The sequence below is a fragment of the Nuphar pumila genome, chromosome 8 (assembly GCF_984573655.1).
Source record: "Nuphar pumila chromosome 8, dmNupPumi1.hap1.1, whole genome shotgun sequence".
Taxonomy (NCBI): domain Eukaryota; kingdom Viridiplantae; phylum Streptophyta; class Magnoliopsida; order Nymphaeales; family Nymphaeaceae; genus Nuphar; species Nuphar pumila.
Window position 1 is genome coordinate 81,115,361 of NC_143256.1, and position 15,058 is coordinate 81,130,418.

The 15,058-nt window shown below is 38.7% G+C and overlaps 1 protein-coding gene across 11 annotated transcripts in view; it reads left to right on the plus strand.

The window, feature by feature from the left end:
* The first annotated feature begins 535 nt into the window (after positions 1 to 535).
* The window catches only part of LOC149829998 (2-oxoglutarate (2OG) and Fe(II)-dependent oxygenase superfamily protein), a 191,896-nt gene continuing 177,373 nt past the window's right edge, over positions 536 to 15,058 (plus strand). For 7 of the 11 annotated variants that reach the window (XR_016433780.1, XR_016433779.1, XM_090016229.1 and 4 more), the window contains exons 1-7: positions 536 to 756; positions 882 to 959; positions 1,861 to 1,910; positions 2,023 to 2,076; positions 3,680 to 3,732; positions 13,675 to 13,747; positions 14,594 to 14,655. Coding sequence is in view for 9 of the 11 variants with exons in the window: in XM_090016229.1 (XP_089872355.1) it covers positions 610 to 756; positions 882 to 959; positions 1,861 to 1,910; positions 2,023 to 2,076; positions 3,680 to 3,732; positions 13,675 to 13,747; positions 14,594 to 14,655 (517 nt within the window). In the remaining 2 variants the exon portion in view is untranslated. Of the gene's footprint in view, positions 757 to 881; positions 960 to 1,860; positions 1,911 to 2,022; positions 2,077 to 3,679; positions 3,733 to 13,674; positions 13,748 to 14,550; positions 14,656 to 15,058 lie in introns of all 11 variants that reach the window. The other 4 variants (XM_090016230.1, XM_090016233.1, XM_090016232.1 and 1 more) reach the window with 4 other exon arrangements.

Below are 15,058 nucleotides of genomic sequence, written 5' to 3' on the forward strand. Positions count from 1 at the left end.
AAAGGAAAAACTATATTTACATCAATCAACAAAAGTAAAAAAACTTGGTTGTCCGTAACAGTCAATTCTAATAGTTAATGATGTAAGTAGGGCTGTCAACAAGTCAGGTTTTTACTAGGTACGTAACTGGAATCTAAATACCTCAGCATGGATACAAAAATGCTGATTGAATATTATTCAGGCCGATCTGAACTCGACCCCAGTAATATATGGGTTGGATTTGACTTATGATTTTTGTCAGGTATATAACCCGAACTGACTTGATCCAAATTATTTTACATGTATTTTTTTGGTAAATAAGACTTCTTAAATTATATAGATCTGGGTTTGAGATTTCATTTAGCTGACCCAACAACTAATTATTTGGTTGGGATTGGTTACAGCCTCGTGGACAACGTGAGATTGTCCGGGTCTCCATTCTAGGCTCAGGTCTATCCCAAAGTCGATATCCATATCCGAAGCATCCGCGTTGAGTCCACGCGAAACGCGAAACAGCGCAAAAGCAAACACGGGAAAACAAACGGCAGACAACAAACCCAACCGACATTTTTGAACTCTGTGAATCCCCAGAGAGAGAGAGAGAGAGAGAGCGGAAAAGGAATTCCCGCTATGTCTCTCAAAATCCCTTGCACGAATCGATCGCCCGCCGTCTCCGGTGGACCCACCCGCCGGATTCCCTGCCGGGCGGCAGTTTCCGGTTCGGAGACCGATCCTCCGGCCGTCAAACCCGTCACCATATCTTACAATGAACTTCGGGTATCGGAGAACCGATCTTTTTCGTCGTTTCCGTTTGGGTTTTCCTTCTTTATTATGATCCTTTTTCTTTTTTTTCTTTTTTGTTCATGATTGTGTTTTGATTTCCTTGTTGGGGGCGAGTTCAGTGCAAGGGCGTTGATCTGTCGAGGAAGATCGAGGGTGGTTTCGGGCGAGATGGGTTGGGAATTGTTGCCGTCTCTGGAGTAAGTCCTCGCAATTTTGCGTTTTTTTTTTCTCTGTTTTGTTTGTTGTCAGATATTTGTTCAAGAATTATTAAGGTGCTCTCTCTCTCTCTCTCTCTCACACACACACACACACACACGAAGGTGCTGTGTGTCTAGATCTTTTAGACTTGGAATTTCTAAGCTTTTGAATTTTGGAAGTCTGAATCCACTGTTTGGATTGAGGAGAATTTGGAACTCCTAAGCCATTGATTGAGTTCTCCTGAGTCCTGGCATATCCTTTGCTCATCTCCCATAGGAGGAATCAGGTGGAACCATGAATAAATGAGTTATCGTTGTTTCAAAAGGATTTCTCTTTTAGGAACATCGCTTATTTGGGTAGGAGAAATTTGTCTCCCGGCAATTTTTGGACCTCATGGGAAAGAGATTTTTTGATATTGACCAATCCAAACGTACCCATTCCAGGAATTCCTTGCAATAGAAACACATCAATATTTGAGAAAGAAGAGAAAGTTGCATTCTTTCTCTGAAAAGAAGGACAAACACCACAACCAAGTGCCTTAGAAGTATTAGAAAAAATACATTCAATAATTCAAAGTGTTCGTAGATTGTTCTAAACTAGTGTGAATGCTGAGCAATCAGCAAACTGTTGCAATACAATTTCCAAGAGTTGTTGAATAAGTAGATAGTTTCAAGCTTTAGGTTGGGCACCCAAAGAAATCTGAATTAATCATTTGTAAGGTGGGCATACACGTATAACACTATACTGGTTGTTGTTACAGGCAGAACCAGATTTACAAGTATAACAGTTTGATTCATTTGTTACATTCTTGTTTGCTGAGTATTGGTGTTCTATGTGCTTGGCATTACAAAAAGTATGGTCTAGTATTCAGGCATAATTTGCTCTTCTTTGCCATTGAAGGTTCCTGGACTTGACGTATTACGCAGAAACCTATTACATCTTTCCGTCAGGTATGCAGTTCCTTCCCAAATTATATTTGATGACTTTGTTAACTCAAATAGGGCCTCAACAGTGTATCTGAATTTTGTAGAATATTAGCTTGGTTAATCTTTTTGTTTTCAGATTAGTACATTTACCAGAAGAGGTGAAAGAGAAGCTTGAAGACAAAGATAGTAGGTAAGTAGTTAATGAGTGACATTGTTGTTACACCATAGGATCATCATATAGGCATTTGACATTTCCTCTGGAGAAATATTGATGCTCAACTGTTGATACAGTACTAAAAATTACTGTCTTGTTAGCTAGTGTTGGAAGTACAAATAAAGATAAATTGGTGGAAATAGTTAACTAACAAGGGAAGGCCTGATTCTAGAAGCCAAGGGAATATGCCTCTTTGTTGCTCTCAAAGTTGGAATCATTCCATAGAAAATTCTCTAGAGTGGCATTGCCTTCTAAAATGTTTAAATTAGTATTTATACCAAGTGTGAATTCTAGAAAAAAATGAAAAGGCAAATTGAGTAATTATAAACCTCATGGCTGTCTCTTATTATTTCCTTTATTTGATTTATTGCAAAATCCTTTCTCTGAATGTTTTTTTGAGGGAAAATGCAATAAATCCTGGAAACACACATTTTCACCCAAGCAAGTCTAATCACTGTACTTATTCCATACCTTCTTTCCAGTCTAAAGTTTATTTAAAGTTCCGGTGCATATGCAATGATGCGACACTTTCAAAAAACTTGGGTGTGAGGGTGCCAATACGATTGTATATATATAGAAAAACAAGTTCCTCCTAATCGTCCATACGGTGTTGGCAGTGCTGATTTTTTATGTTTCAGGCCATGTTTGGTAAATCTAACACCACAGATGTGTTTAGTATGATCCATTTGCTATGAATCAACTGTTGGATCATACTTTTCCGACAAAAAAAAATGATATTATGAGCTTTAAAATTTATAAAAATCCTGAGCCATTGATTAATCCTAATAAAATCCTGCTCACATGTCATAATCGGATGATTCAAAAGCCGATTTTTACCAAACCAACCATGTAGATCACATCTGAAAGGCCAGATTTCCAAAATTAAGAATTTCCTTTTTATCGTTTTCTAGAGATGTATTTACTGAATGGCATTTGTTGAAAGCCTCCTATCTGTCAAATTCCAAGACCATGAGCAACAATAGACTGGTTATCACCTTAACACCTATATTGGTGTTACCAAATTCAATGAACCTGTCCTTCCATCTGAATTCTCATCATGGAAATTTCCTTGGATTCCAAACATGCCATAAAATCTTTCTTTCTATTTAGAATGAAATGTTGTTTTATGTGCCTATGGTGCATTGATGAGCTTAATTTTCCTCTTGGAACAAGAATGGATGTTTTATATTTATTAAGGTTTGTGCTAAGACAAACTTCAAAATATTAAGCCTTGCACTTTGGTGGAATATTTCTTTTCAATTACTGCATTGTAGATTTGCCTGATCACGTATTTCAAGCAAGTGCTTCCTTTTATGTTTGCATATCTTAATCTCCATCAAGGAACAATATTCTCTTGCAAATATATGTTGAACTAAACTTTAACTTAAGCATGTACCATTTGCATGTGTATGCTGTTGTGTGTGTGTGCCTGTACAATCATGCGAGATTTGCATTTATTTGTTTCTGGCTTTTTGTGTTTTTGTCAATATATGTATGTGTGTGCGTGCCTTCACCTTGTCTCTGTGTGTCTATTGATAATTTTGTAAGTTTTAAGTGGCCATGATTTATCATGTTTCAGGTACAACTTTGGATGGAGTCATGGGAAAGAGAAGCTCGAGTCTGGAAAACTGGGTATGCCAGTTTGCTTTAGTAAATTTGTGAACATCATATATTGTTTTGCCTGATCTTAAGTCTCTTTCGGGACCATTCCTCTTCCGGAAGTTTTTAAAAAATGTAGCAATTTTTTCCAATTATAACTTTTTTTTTTGGTCAAATTCTGTAACACTCGTGTTTTTTCAAAAAAATTTTTTTTGAATCCAGGTTGGATCCGACCAGATCCAACCCGGATCTGGGTCCACAAGCCCCTCACCCGTGTTTCCCTTTAAACCCCCCGCAGGGGGGTTTTCTTTTTAAGAGCCCTCGAGGACCCGAGCTCCCCTGTGCTCATCTCTCTCTCTCCTCGTCGCCCGATGCCTCCCCTGCGAAAATCTGAACCCCCCCGATGCCCAGTCTCCTTCCCTCGCCGGAAAACCCCCTAATCACGTGATGGAATCCCCCTCCCGTCTCTTGTCTTCTTCCCCCTCTCTCTCGGCTCCCTGTTGTTCATGTCGGAGGCCCCCCCTCAGGTACGCCCCTCTGACCTGCTCTCCCCCCATTCCCTTCTCTATGAGTGATGCCGGACGATCCTCCTACCATCTCCTATCTCCTTGTTAAAACAAAGGTGTAGGAGGGGTGCCGCCTCTTCTGCTGGTCGGATGCAGTCGAGCTGAGCCCTGCTAGCACCGAGCCCAGCTTGGTTCACCCTTGTCATGAGCCCGGCTCAGCCCGGTCGGCTCGAACTAGGTTCGGGTTCGACTCCTGCGACACAAACGTTGCTTACTCATTAAATTAAAAAGGTTACATCGTTTACTTTGCAACACGATAATATACCTTTTAGCGCACCACATCGGCACAACGAATGCGTCACGTGCACCAAGGCACAAGCCCTTGAAGACCTACAACCGGAATCGTCCGTGAGTTCGACCATCTTCGAGGTAGGAGAAGGTTGCATACGAGGATAAATGATAGAATACTTCTAACTTATACGTATAGTATATACATACATCTATATATATATATATATATGCTTTTAAACTCAAGGACGCAGTTTTGCGTATTCTTGTCTATTTAAATTCATGTCATTTACTTTGTCGCCGCGCTGTTACGTGCATAGGCTACTGCTTACTCAATTTAATTAGTTGATGTACGGTTTCGTACATTGCTTATGCAATTTATTTAGCTCGATGTGTGGTTTCGCACATCGAGTTTGGCTTTATGTCATTTACTTTGCCGCCACGTTGTTACGTGTATAGGCTACTGCTTACGCAATTTATTTAGCCGATGTACGGTTGCATACATCGTGCATCGCTTACGCAGTTATTTAGCTCGATGTGTTGTTTTGCACATTGAGTCTGGCTTTATGTCATTTACATTGCCGTCGCCAGGGGCGTAGCTAGGATTCATGTGAGGGGGGGGCAAACAGGGGTGTAGCAACAAAAATTTTATTTGTGCGACAGTTGGGGGTTCGGGGGTAGCGCCCCCCATTTTTTTTTTTTTGAGATAAAATAAAAAAGGGCTACAATTATTAATAAAAATCTATTTCATATGGACAAATCAAACTATTTGCTGCAGTCAGGGTTGGGCTAGGACTGGACTGGGCTACAAAAATGGATAAAAATATATTTCATATGGAATCAGGGCTGGGCTAGGACTGGGCTTTAAAAAAAAAACAAAAAAAATTAACTGTTTCGGGAGGCAGGACTGGGCTACAGCCCAGTCCTGCCCCCCTAGCTACGCCCCTGGCCGTCGCGCTGCAATGTGCACATGCTTATATTTTGATATATATGTATTATATATACATATATATAACTTTGAAAGGTATGCAGTTTTGCATACACCTGCCTACCTTGCATTATGCTTGCATTTAAAGACGCAAAATTGCGCATGCTCGCCAAGTCTTTAAAAAAAGAGAGAATTTTATGCGAGATTCCAATATTTGTAATATTCGTTGTTTTAAAAAGCAAAAATAAATATCTGGTGGTTTCTTATTCTCAACCAAGTCTTTCCTTCAACCCTGCGTAGCCCTAAGAGGTATATACGGTCTTTTGTTTTGATATCCGAATGACTCGGATATCCCCGACCTAAAGCATGGGACTTTGTGATTTCTAAATAATGTTGGGATTTCTTTTTGAGAAACCGATACCCCTCTCTTTGTAGCGGTACTATCAGACATGTACGACATGTTAGTACTACGATGATTGGATCAGAGTATTGAAGTTGACTCCCATAGAGACTCCCAAAAAGTGATTATCATATTAGGTTTAATCTCTTCTTAAATAGAGATTAAACATCTGCGTCAAATTACGAAAAGACCCACAGTATAAAAGACAATAATGAATAAGGGACAATAATACACAAACCCCAAACTGCCCTTATAAACACGTTTCAACACTCCCCCTCAAGCTGGAGCATAGATATCAATCATGCTCAGCTTGTCACAACAACGAGAAAAACTAGACCTCGCCAGAGCCTTGGTAAAGACATCAGCTACTTGATCTTCAGAAGATATATGATCTGTGCAAATATAGCTGGTCTGAACCAAGTCACGTACATAGTGACAATCAGCTTCCATATGTTTAGTCCTTTCATGAAATACTGGATTGTTGGCAGTATATGTAGCGGCCCTGTTGTCACACATCATCAACATAAGTAGGGATACTCTCACTTGAAGATTGGTTAGAACTGATTTTACCCACATCATCTCAGCTGCAGTTTGAGCCATAGCTCAATATTTAGATTCAACACTCGACCTGGCTACAACAGTTTGTTCCTTACTCCTCCAGGTAATTAGATTTCCTCCCACAAAAACACAAAATCCAGTTGTTGACTTTCTATCTTCAATGGACCCACATAATCTGCGTCAGAGTAAGCAACAACATCCAAGGAAGAATTTTGTTTAAACAACAGTCCTTTACGAGGAGATGTCTTTAAGTACCAGAGAACCATCATAGCTACATCCCCGTGAACTTTAGTAGGTTTATCCATGAATTGACTAATTTTACTCACTGCTAATGAAATGCCAGGTCTAGTAACAGTCACATATAACAACTTACCCACCAAGGACCTAAAGCTGACACTATCCACATATTTAGACTTCTCATTAAACAAATGAGTTTTAGGATCCATAGGAATGCTATCTGGTTTCGCTCCTAGCATTCGAGTCTCTTTTAATAAATCCAAAACATACTTCCTTTGCGACAAAATTAAGCCCTCCATGTTTCTTGTCACCTCGATACCCATAAAATATTTGAGGGGACCAAGATCTTTAGTAATAAAATGTTTCTGAAGATGAGCCTTTGTTGCATAAATATCTTGGGCACTGCTCCTTGTCAATATGATATCATCGACATATACCACCATAAGAACAATTTCGGCACTAGTTTTCTTAATAAACAAGGAGTCGTCTGAAGCTGACCTGACAAAGCCAAAAGCCGACATTACCTCAAATAATTTGTGAAACCATGCCTGAGGACTCTGCTTCAGGCCATAAATAGCCTTTTCAACTTGCACACCTGACACTCCCCCTGAACCTCAAAGCCCGGGGGTTGCCGCATGTAGACTGTTTCGTGCAAATCCCCGTACAAGAAGGCATTCTTTACATCCAACGTACATAAGTGCCATCCATAGTGAACAACGACGGAAAGGACGAGACAAATAGTGCCAAGACGAGCAACTGGGGAAAAAGTTTCAAAGAAGTCGACTCCATAAGTCTGCGTATAGCCTTTGGCAACCAACCGGGCTTTGTACCATTCAATTGACCCACCTGAGTTAAATTTAATGGTATATACCCATTTGCAGCCAACAATATCGACATCAACAGGGGGATCAACCAAGTCCCATGTGCCCCGAGAGCAAAAGGCATCCATCTCATCTTGCATAGCCTGCAACCATTTGGGGTCTAAAAGAGCTTGACTGTGATGGAGTGGAACAGAGGGGGAAGACAGAGCGGAAATGAAATTCTTTATGGATGCACCAAGATTAACTTCTGAAACAAACTGAGAAATAGGATGAAGGGTGCATTGTCTCTTTCCTTTGCGCAGAGCAATAGGAAGATCATCATCAAGAACAAGAACTTCAGTATGTTTAGGGATACTCACCTCAGGAGAAGTAGATAATGGGGGCATTGAGGTAGGTGGCAACCTGTGAGTGTATACTATAGGAGGGTTTTGGTAGCGAGACACAACAAATGATGGAGTCAAAGGCTGAGGAGGAAAAGACTCTAACGGAAAAAGAGGGACCGGAAGAGGAAGGATATCGCCATGGCTCTCCTGTAACCTTGGAGTAGTACTTGAAAAATAAGAAATAGTCTCAAAGAAGGTAACATCCGCACCGACATACTCTTTATGGGATGTAGGGTCATAGCAACACTATCCTTTTTTATTCTTAGGATATCCAAGGAAAACACATTTACTAGACTGCGAAGCAAGTTTATCTCGATTAGGATCCAACTTATGCACAAAGCACATACATCCAAAAACTTTAGAGGAGATGGGAAAAGGAGGAACCTCTGGATGAAGAATTTGAATAGGGATTTGGTCTTCTACAGTGCTTGAAGGTATGCGATTTATGATTAAGCCAGCAGTTAAAACATCGCCCCAGTATGACGCATACATATTGGATTGAATCATTAAGCAACGAGCAACATTCAAGATTTGTCTATGTTTCCTCTTAGCCACGCCATTTTGCTGGGATGTATGAGGACAAAAAAATTGAGGTTGAATCCCATTTGCAGAATAGAATTGAAGTAAGTCTTTGGATTTGAACTCAAGAGCATTATCAGTGCGAACAACTTTAACACACACATCAAATTGAGTATTTATTTTAACAATTAAAGATTTGAGAATAACAGGAACTTGAGACTGATCTTTTAACACGAACACCCACGATAACCTTGAGAAATCATCAACAAATAACCAAATAATAACGACACTGAGACCTACTAGGAATCCTACTAGGACCCCATACATCCACATGAAGAAGATCAAACAATCTTTGACTCAACGGACTTTGACTGGAGGAAAAAGAGCTCCGGTGATGTTTTCCCAATTGACACGTTTCACATTGAAAAAAAACTGAAGAAGATATATAAGGAATGGTACGACGAAGTTTTAACACTGGAAGGTGACCCAGACGATGATGCCACAACATAGGACTTGAAGATGATGCCACAACAAAGTACTCTGAACCCACTAGTTGATGTAGATAATAAACACCACCTTCCTCATAGCCGCCACCAATCCTCTTTCCCGTCAGCAAGTCCTAAAACGTGCAACACATGGGATAAAAAATCACCCTACAGTTCAGCTCTTTAGTTATTCGACTGACAGATCATAAATTATGTGGAAATAAAGGGGCATGAAGAACATTTGACAATTGAAGAGTAGGGGAAATAGACATGTTTTCCTGCCTTACAATTAGGGAAGAACTGCCATCAACAAGGACTACCCTTTTATGCCCCTGAATCAATGATCCACCTACCACCTTGGCCAGATAGGCCATCACTTGCAGAGCACACAACATCATCTACTGGAGAGCTCGAAGTAGATGGACTTAATGCCAGAAGCTTGTCATATTCAGCCTTGCTAAGAGTCACTGGATCATTGGTAGAATTAATATTGGAAGTATCTGCATCTGATTTGACCACTTGAGCCTTGGGAGCAGTTTTAGCCGTCGAAGGAGGAGGCCTGCCATGTTTGTCGAAGCATCTATCTTCTAAATGGCCAAATCTGCCACAGAAGGAGCACTGAAACTTGCCCCTGCTTCCAGTACCACGACCACGACCTCTTCCTATGAAATTTGGGACAATTCCTCGACCATGACCAAATGAAACAGATAGAGTAGAGGACTGGGTTTCTGATTGAGAACTAGGAAGAGACATAGCAAGCCTGCTCAGTCGATTATATGCATCAGCAAGTCTAGGAACGTCTGATCCTGTCAACATCTGAACTTTAGCCACCGAATACTCTGATGATAGCCCAGTAAGAAATCGAGTCACCATGGTCTGCTCCTGATGAATCTTCTGTTTATTGCAGCACAAAGGTCCATGTGCATTCAGCCTCTCAAACACAGCCTTTACTGATGCGTAGTATTGTGCCAATGTATGATCCTCTTGCTGCAGTTGATAGATTTCCTGTTCTACCTGAAGAATACAACTCACATTAGTTTCTTGTGAGTATGTATCTCTCAAGTTATCACACATCTGCTTGGCTGAAGAATAATAAATAAGACCATCGGCAATATGTGGTTGCACACTGTTCATAATCCAGGACATAACTATATCATTGTCCTCTTCCCACATTGCATATTTTTCAAATTTTTCTTTAGGTTCAGACTCCAACAAAATATGCTTCCTGCGATGACCTGAAATTGACATCATAAATGTTCGAGGCCATCTTGCATAGTTGGTCTCATCTAATTTTATTGATGTACCATACAAAAAAGGATTTGTAAAGGCTTTATAGTCTGTCGAAGCCTCTGTTTTCTGCTCCCCTTTTTGTGAATCAACCATTACAATAATAGTTAAAATATCACAGCAACCACTGGACCTTCACACGGTTTGAGATCAGATTTCAAATCAGATATAACTCAAAAAAAAAATATTACTATAGTCAGATGTCACAAAAAAAATCCTGATGCACTAATAAAATCTGATGGAACAGATTAGGCAGACGCAACTTTCAATGATCGGCTACTAACAAAAGGATGCAACACGTCCAAACTGATAAAATTCAATCCTCTTTCCAAAAAAAAAAACCATCCACAACATAGCCCTTCCTGACCTCACAAATTGATCCACCAACTGATATGATCTTAGATCTTAGATCAAACAAAAAAAATTCGACTACTACACGATCTAGGGCCACCTTGCCTAGATGAGTCTCCAATCTTTTAAACAAATAAAACAGATCTACTACATACCACAATCATGAGAAACTTAATCCACCGACCTTTATTCATCTGATCTCTTTCAACTTTTAACAACAACCTTTGCGACTTTCGACATCAACATCAACATCAACGATCAGATTTGATCCAGATTCTTGTCACCACACCATACCTATTTTAATGGTGCTTCGGCTGACAGAGACCCAACATCAGATCTGACCCTTCCTTGACAGATGTCCTCCACCCAAAATAAGCAAACCTAATCGATGATGTAAAAGGCTAGGGCACTGACCAGATCTGCTGCTGCTAAAGAACAAGGGCATACGTCAATAGGCTTCAGGCGGGAAGGACCTCATCATGCTCTGATACCATGTTGAAGTCGACTCCCATAGAGACTCCCAAAAAGTGATTATCGTATTAGGTTTAATCTCTTCTTAAATAGAGATTAAACATTTGCGTCAAATTACAAAAAGACCCACAATATAAAAGACAATAACAAATAAGGGACAATAATACCCAAACTGCCCTTATAAACATGTCTCAACAGAGAGGTTTATGGTAACCTCGTCACGTTCAAATGCATAATGATAAAATGAAATCACATAAATGATGATAATTGAGACTTTAAGATTTCAAAAAGAATGTTGGGGTTTCTTTCTAACAAACTGATACCCCTCTCATCGTAACAGTATTATCAGACATGCACGGCATGTTAGTATTACGATGATTGGATGAGAGGTTTATTGTAACTTTGTAGCGTGCAAATACAAAATGATAAAAAGAAAATCAAATAAATAGTGATAATCGAAACCTTGAGATTTCTAAATAATGTTGAGGTTTCTTTCTGAGAAACCGATACCCCTCTCATCGTAACAGTACTATCAGACATGTATAACATGTTAGTACTACGATGATTGGATGAGAGGTTTATGGTAACCTCGTAGTGTGCAAATGTACAATGATGAAAAGAAAATCACATAAATGGTGATCATCGCCTTAACATGTAAGATGCTCAATTTGGTTTGAAAGACCAGAGCATGTAGAATGAGTCGTTAGTTAAAATAGAACCTGACATACCCATTCGTCTCTTGGTTCCGTTAAGGAAGAGGATGTGATGGTACAAAAACTTCGATTGATAGGTTGTTAACAACTACGCTCCTCGAGTAGTAATTGACTCGGTGTCTCCGATCATCGGAGTTATGAGACGGGACTACCAAAAATTATTCTAGGTGGTAGATCTCATGAACTTCTGCAGAAGTTGGATGCATCCCTTGCCACGAATGCCTCTGAAAAATTCTCTCTCGGTCACTGACCGTCCTCTTAGAAATGAACTCAGCTAGTTCTCGGGGTATCAAAATCAAGGTTTTAAAACCCATGACTCGGAACTCGACTCATTCTTTATTGACTCGTGACTCGGCGGGTCAACTCGGTGACTCGGACCGGGTTTTGTTAACTTTTGATTTTAAAAGAAAAACAATATATAATTTGTCTGAAACCATGTTTTTGAGTAAACATAGTCTCCAAATGTCTGTAAGAATATAAAAACAACTGCAAAGAGCTATAGAGGTTTGCTTGAATAATTGAATTTGATATCTATACAAGCACTTTGACTAATTCATGACTTGAATTAGAGGATTTGGTCACCATGAGTTTAGTCTGCTACTACCTAAGGTTCCTAAAATGGCCAATCATATATGCTAGCTTGTTTTAAAAGTTTTAATTCCCTCTCTAACAAATCCATAAATGTAAAACAAGGATATATGTGCATATTGAAAGTTTACAGAATGCCCAATATCAACATAAATAAGCAATTTTCTCTCATGTATAAAACTATGCAGGAAATATATTAATGGCGAAACTATAAAATAATTACTAATATTTGAATATGTACAATGCTTGTTCAGATAACAAATGGATGATGAAACCTAAATGTGACTTCCCATAGGCACAACCATATATAGTGAGAATCATTTCTTTAAAATATTTTGCTAGAATAAGTTGATAACACAGGGTGAACAGTAGTTCGAACAACATGGCGATTTTATTCTATGGATTTAAATGCTTTTTTATCGTTAAATGTTTTTTATTTTTTTTTTTTATACAAAATCTGGGGGTAACCCTTGTTAAAATATATGTACTTATATATTTCGAAACTGTAATTTGAAACTCAAAAAACAAATTTCAAACATCCCAAAACTCGCCCGAGTCAGGCCGAGTCAAGCCGAGTCAAGCCCGAGTCAAGCCCGAGTTTTGGCAAACCGAGTTTGCCTTGCCGGGTTGACTCGCTGGAGGGGCGAGCCGAGCCGAGTCAACGAGTTGACTCGGCGAGTTTTAAAACACTGATCAAAATACATAGCATAACAAACCCCCGGGCAATCTCAGTTGTTTCTACGTTTCTTCTATGCGTACCCTCAGGATAGTTAACATCGAAACAAGATTATCATGCTCATTTTGCTTATTTTGAACTGCACATCACGAAAGGGACAACAAATATGTTAGTTTTGTTTTGAATTTCGTTATCTATGCACCTACCAGATTTTCATCAATCTGACCCGTTTCATGGGTACAGGTGATGATTAGGACGGAACGGTAGGCGATGGCGCGATGACGTGATTATATGAAGATGATACTTTTTCCTTGACGCGATGACGTGATTATATGAGGACATTTTTGTAATTTGGTGTAAAGGTCTCTTTGAAATTTCACTTTTCGTATAAACTTTAATTATTAAAACTTCGTTTTGAATCTATTTGGTTTCAATGAATGTACGAAGTTACAAATCCGTTATGTAAAGGAAAAGTTTGTCTGTAATGTGCCCTAGGTCCGTTGACTTGTTATTTCAAACACCATTTTCGGCTGAACTGCTATTTTAAAAAGGAATAATTACAAAGATTTCAAAATTTTCCTAAAAAGTTACAAGTTCGAGATTTTGGGGGCGTTACAAATTCACACTAAATAGTGTAGTTGCTTGCTTCTCGAGAATGAAAGGTTGTCTCACAAGTCTAGACATGGTTTAAGCTGCACCAGTCAAGTATATTCTGAAATCCTAAAATTTCTTCCATATTGTATTTGTTTTTTTTTTATTTGCAGACACACTTAAAGGATCCTTTTATGCAAATCCAATTATTGATGTGCCCTCAACTGAGGCCTCTCTTCTGCAAAGGTTGTTGAAGAACTAGATCTATTATGCTAGTCACAGTTACAAACTTGACCATTGTCTATTATGTATATATAGTTTTATGAAAAATATTTTTTCTTTTCTATTTATGCAAAATTGCCATGTTATGGGCCAGTGTCAACCATGATCCTCCTACAAGAATTTCCATTTTCTGATCTCTTTTTCGGAGCTGAAAATGTTGGATTTTGTTATTCTGCTTCCGAAAGAACAACACGAGAATGAAAAAAATATTTGTGAATGATTCATGAATAATTTCAATTGCTCCACTCCTTTCCATAATGTCACATGTAATATTGAATATCAATTTTTTAGAGGAAGATGATTATGTTACTGCTCTGTTGTGTTTCAAAAATAAGCCTCTATAATGATTTCACGAGGAACTAATTTTTAAATTTGGCATTGTGAAAGTGCTGGCTGTGGGGAAATCATCTTGTAACCCCTTTCTTTCAGGCTACCTACCACTCTTCATTCTTTTCCAATTGCTGGCTATCTCATACTATGGAAACCAATTACCAGCTTCATTCTATGTTGCTTTTTTTATCTCTGTCAGTCTTTATTAGGCGTTTAACTTGGAATGCTATTAGAGTTAGCTAATGATAAATCTAAGTTAGTGATGTTGTAGAGCCCAGTGCCTGATCGTTACTTCTTGTGGGGATTAAATTTATTGCATGTCTAAGTAATCATTTTTACATTCAGCTCTTTTGGTGAAAATGCTGTCTTATTTGGTATCTTGATCTTATTTAATATAATTGTTTCCATGGTTCCTTCAATCATATCATATTCTGCAGTTTTTTCTATCATTTGTCATAATCTCATCATTTCTTTGCCTAGGTATCCATCATACTGTCGGCCAAATATATGGCCTAGGAGTGATTTGCCAGAACTTGAATTGGGTGAGTATAGATTTCCTTCCTTCCATTTTTTTATTTTTACTTCAAGTATTTCTGAATGTTGGCTTGTTACAAATTAATATTGATTGATCCCTCCAAAGTGATAATAGCCTAGGTGTTTGCACCAGATGTATACATAGATATTACTATTCTGAGCATTGATGCATATTTATAGAAAAAAGTGTTGGAAACTCGTGTTTTGTATATCAGACGGTGATCTTGTCTTTTCCCTTGTATTAGTCACATGACTTTGTATTATTGTGTAAAGGGCATTATTATCGTACATCAAAAATATATACTTGATACATAAAGGATGTCCCCAAGAGAGAGAGGGCACAATCCATCTGTTTTCTCCCATCTATTCTATTGTTCTATTCTTTCTTTTTCAACAAGAAACTTGCAGGCA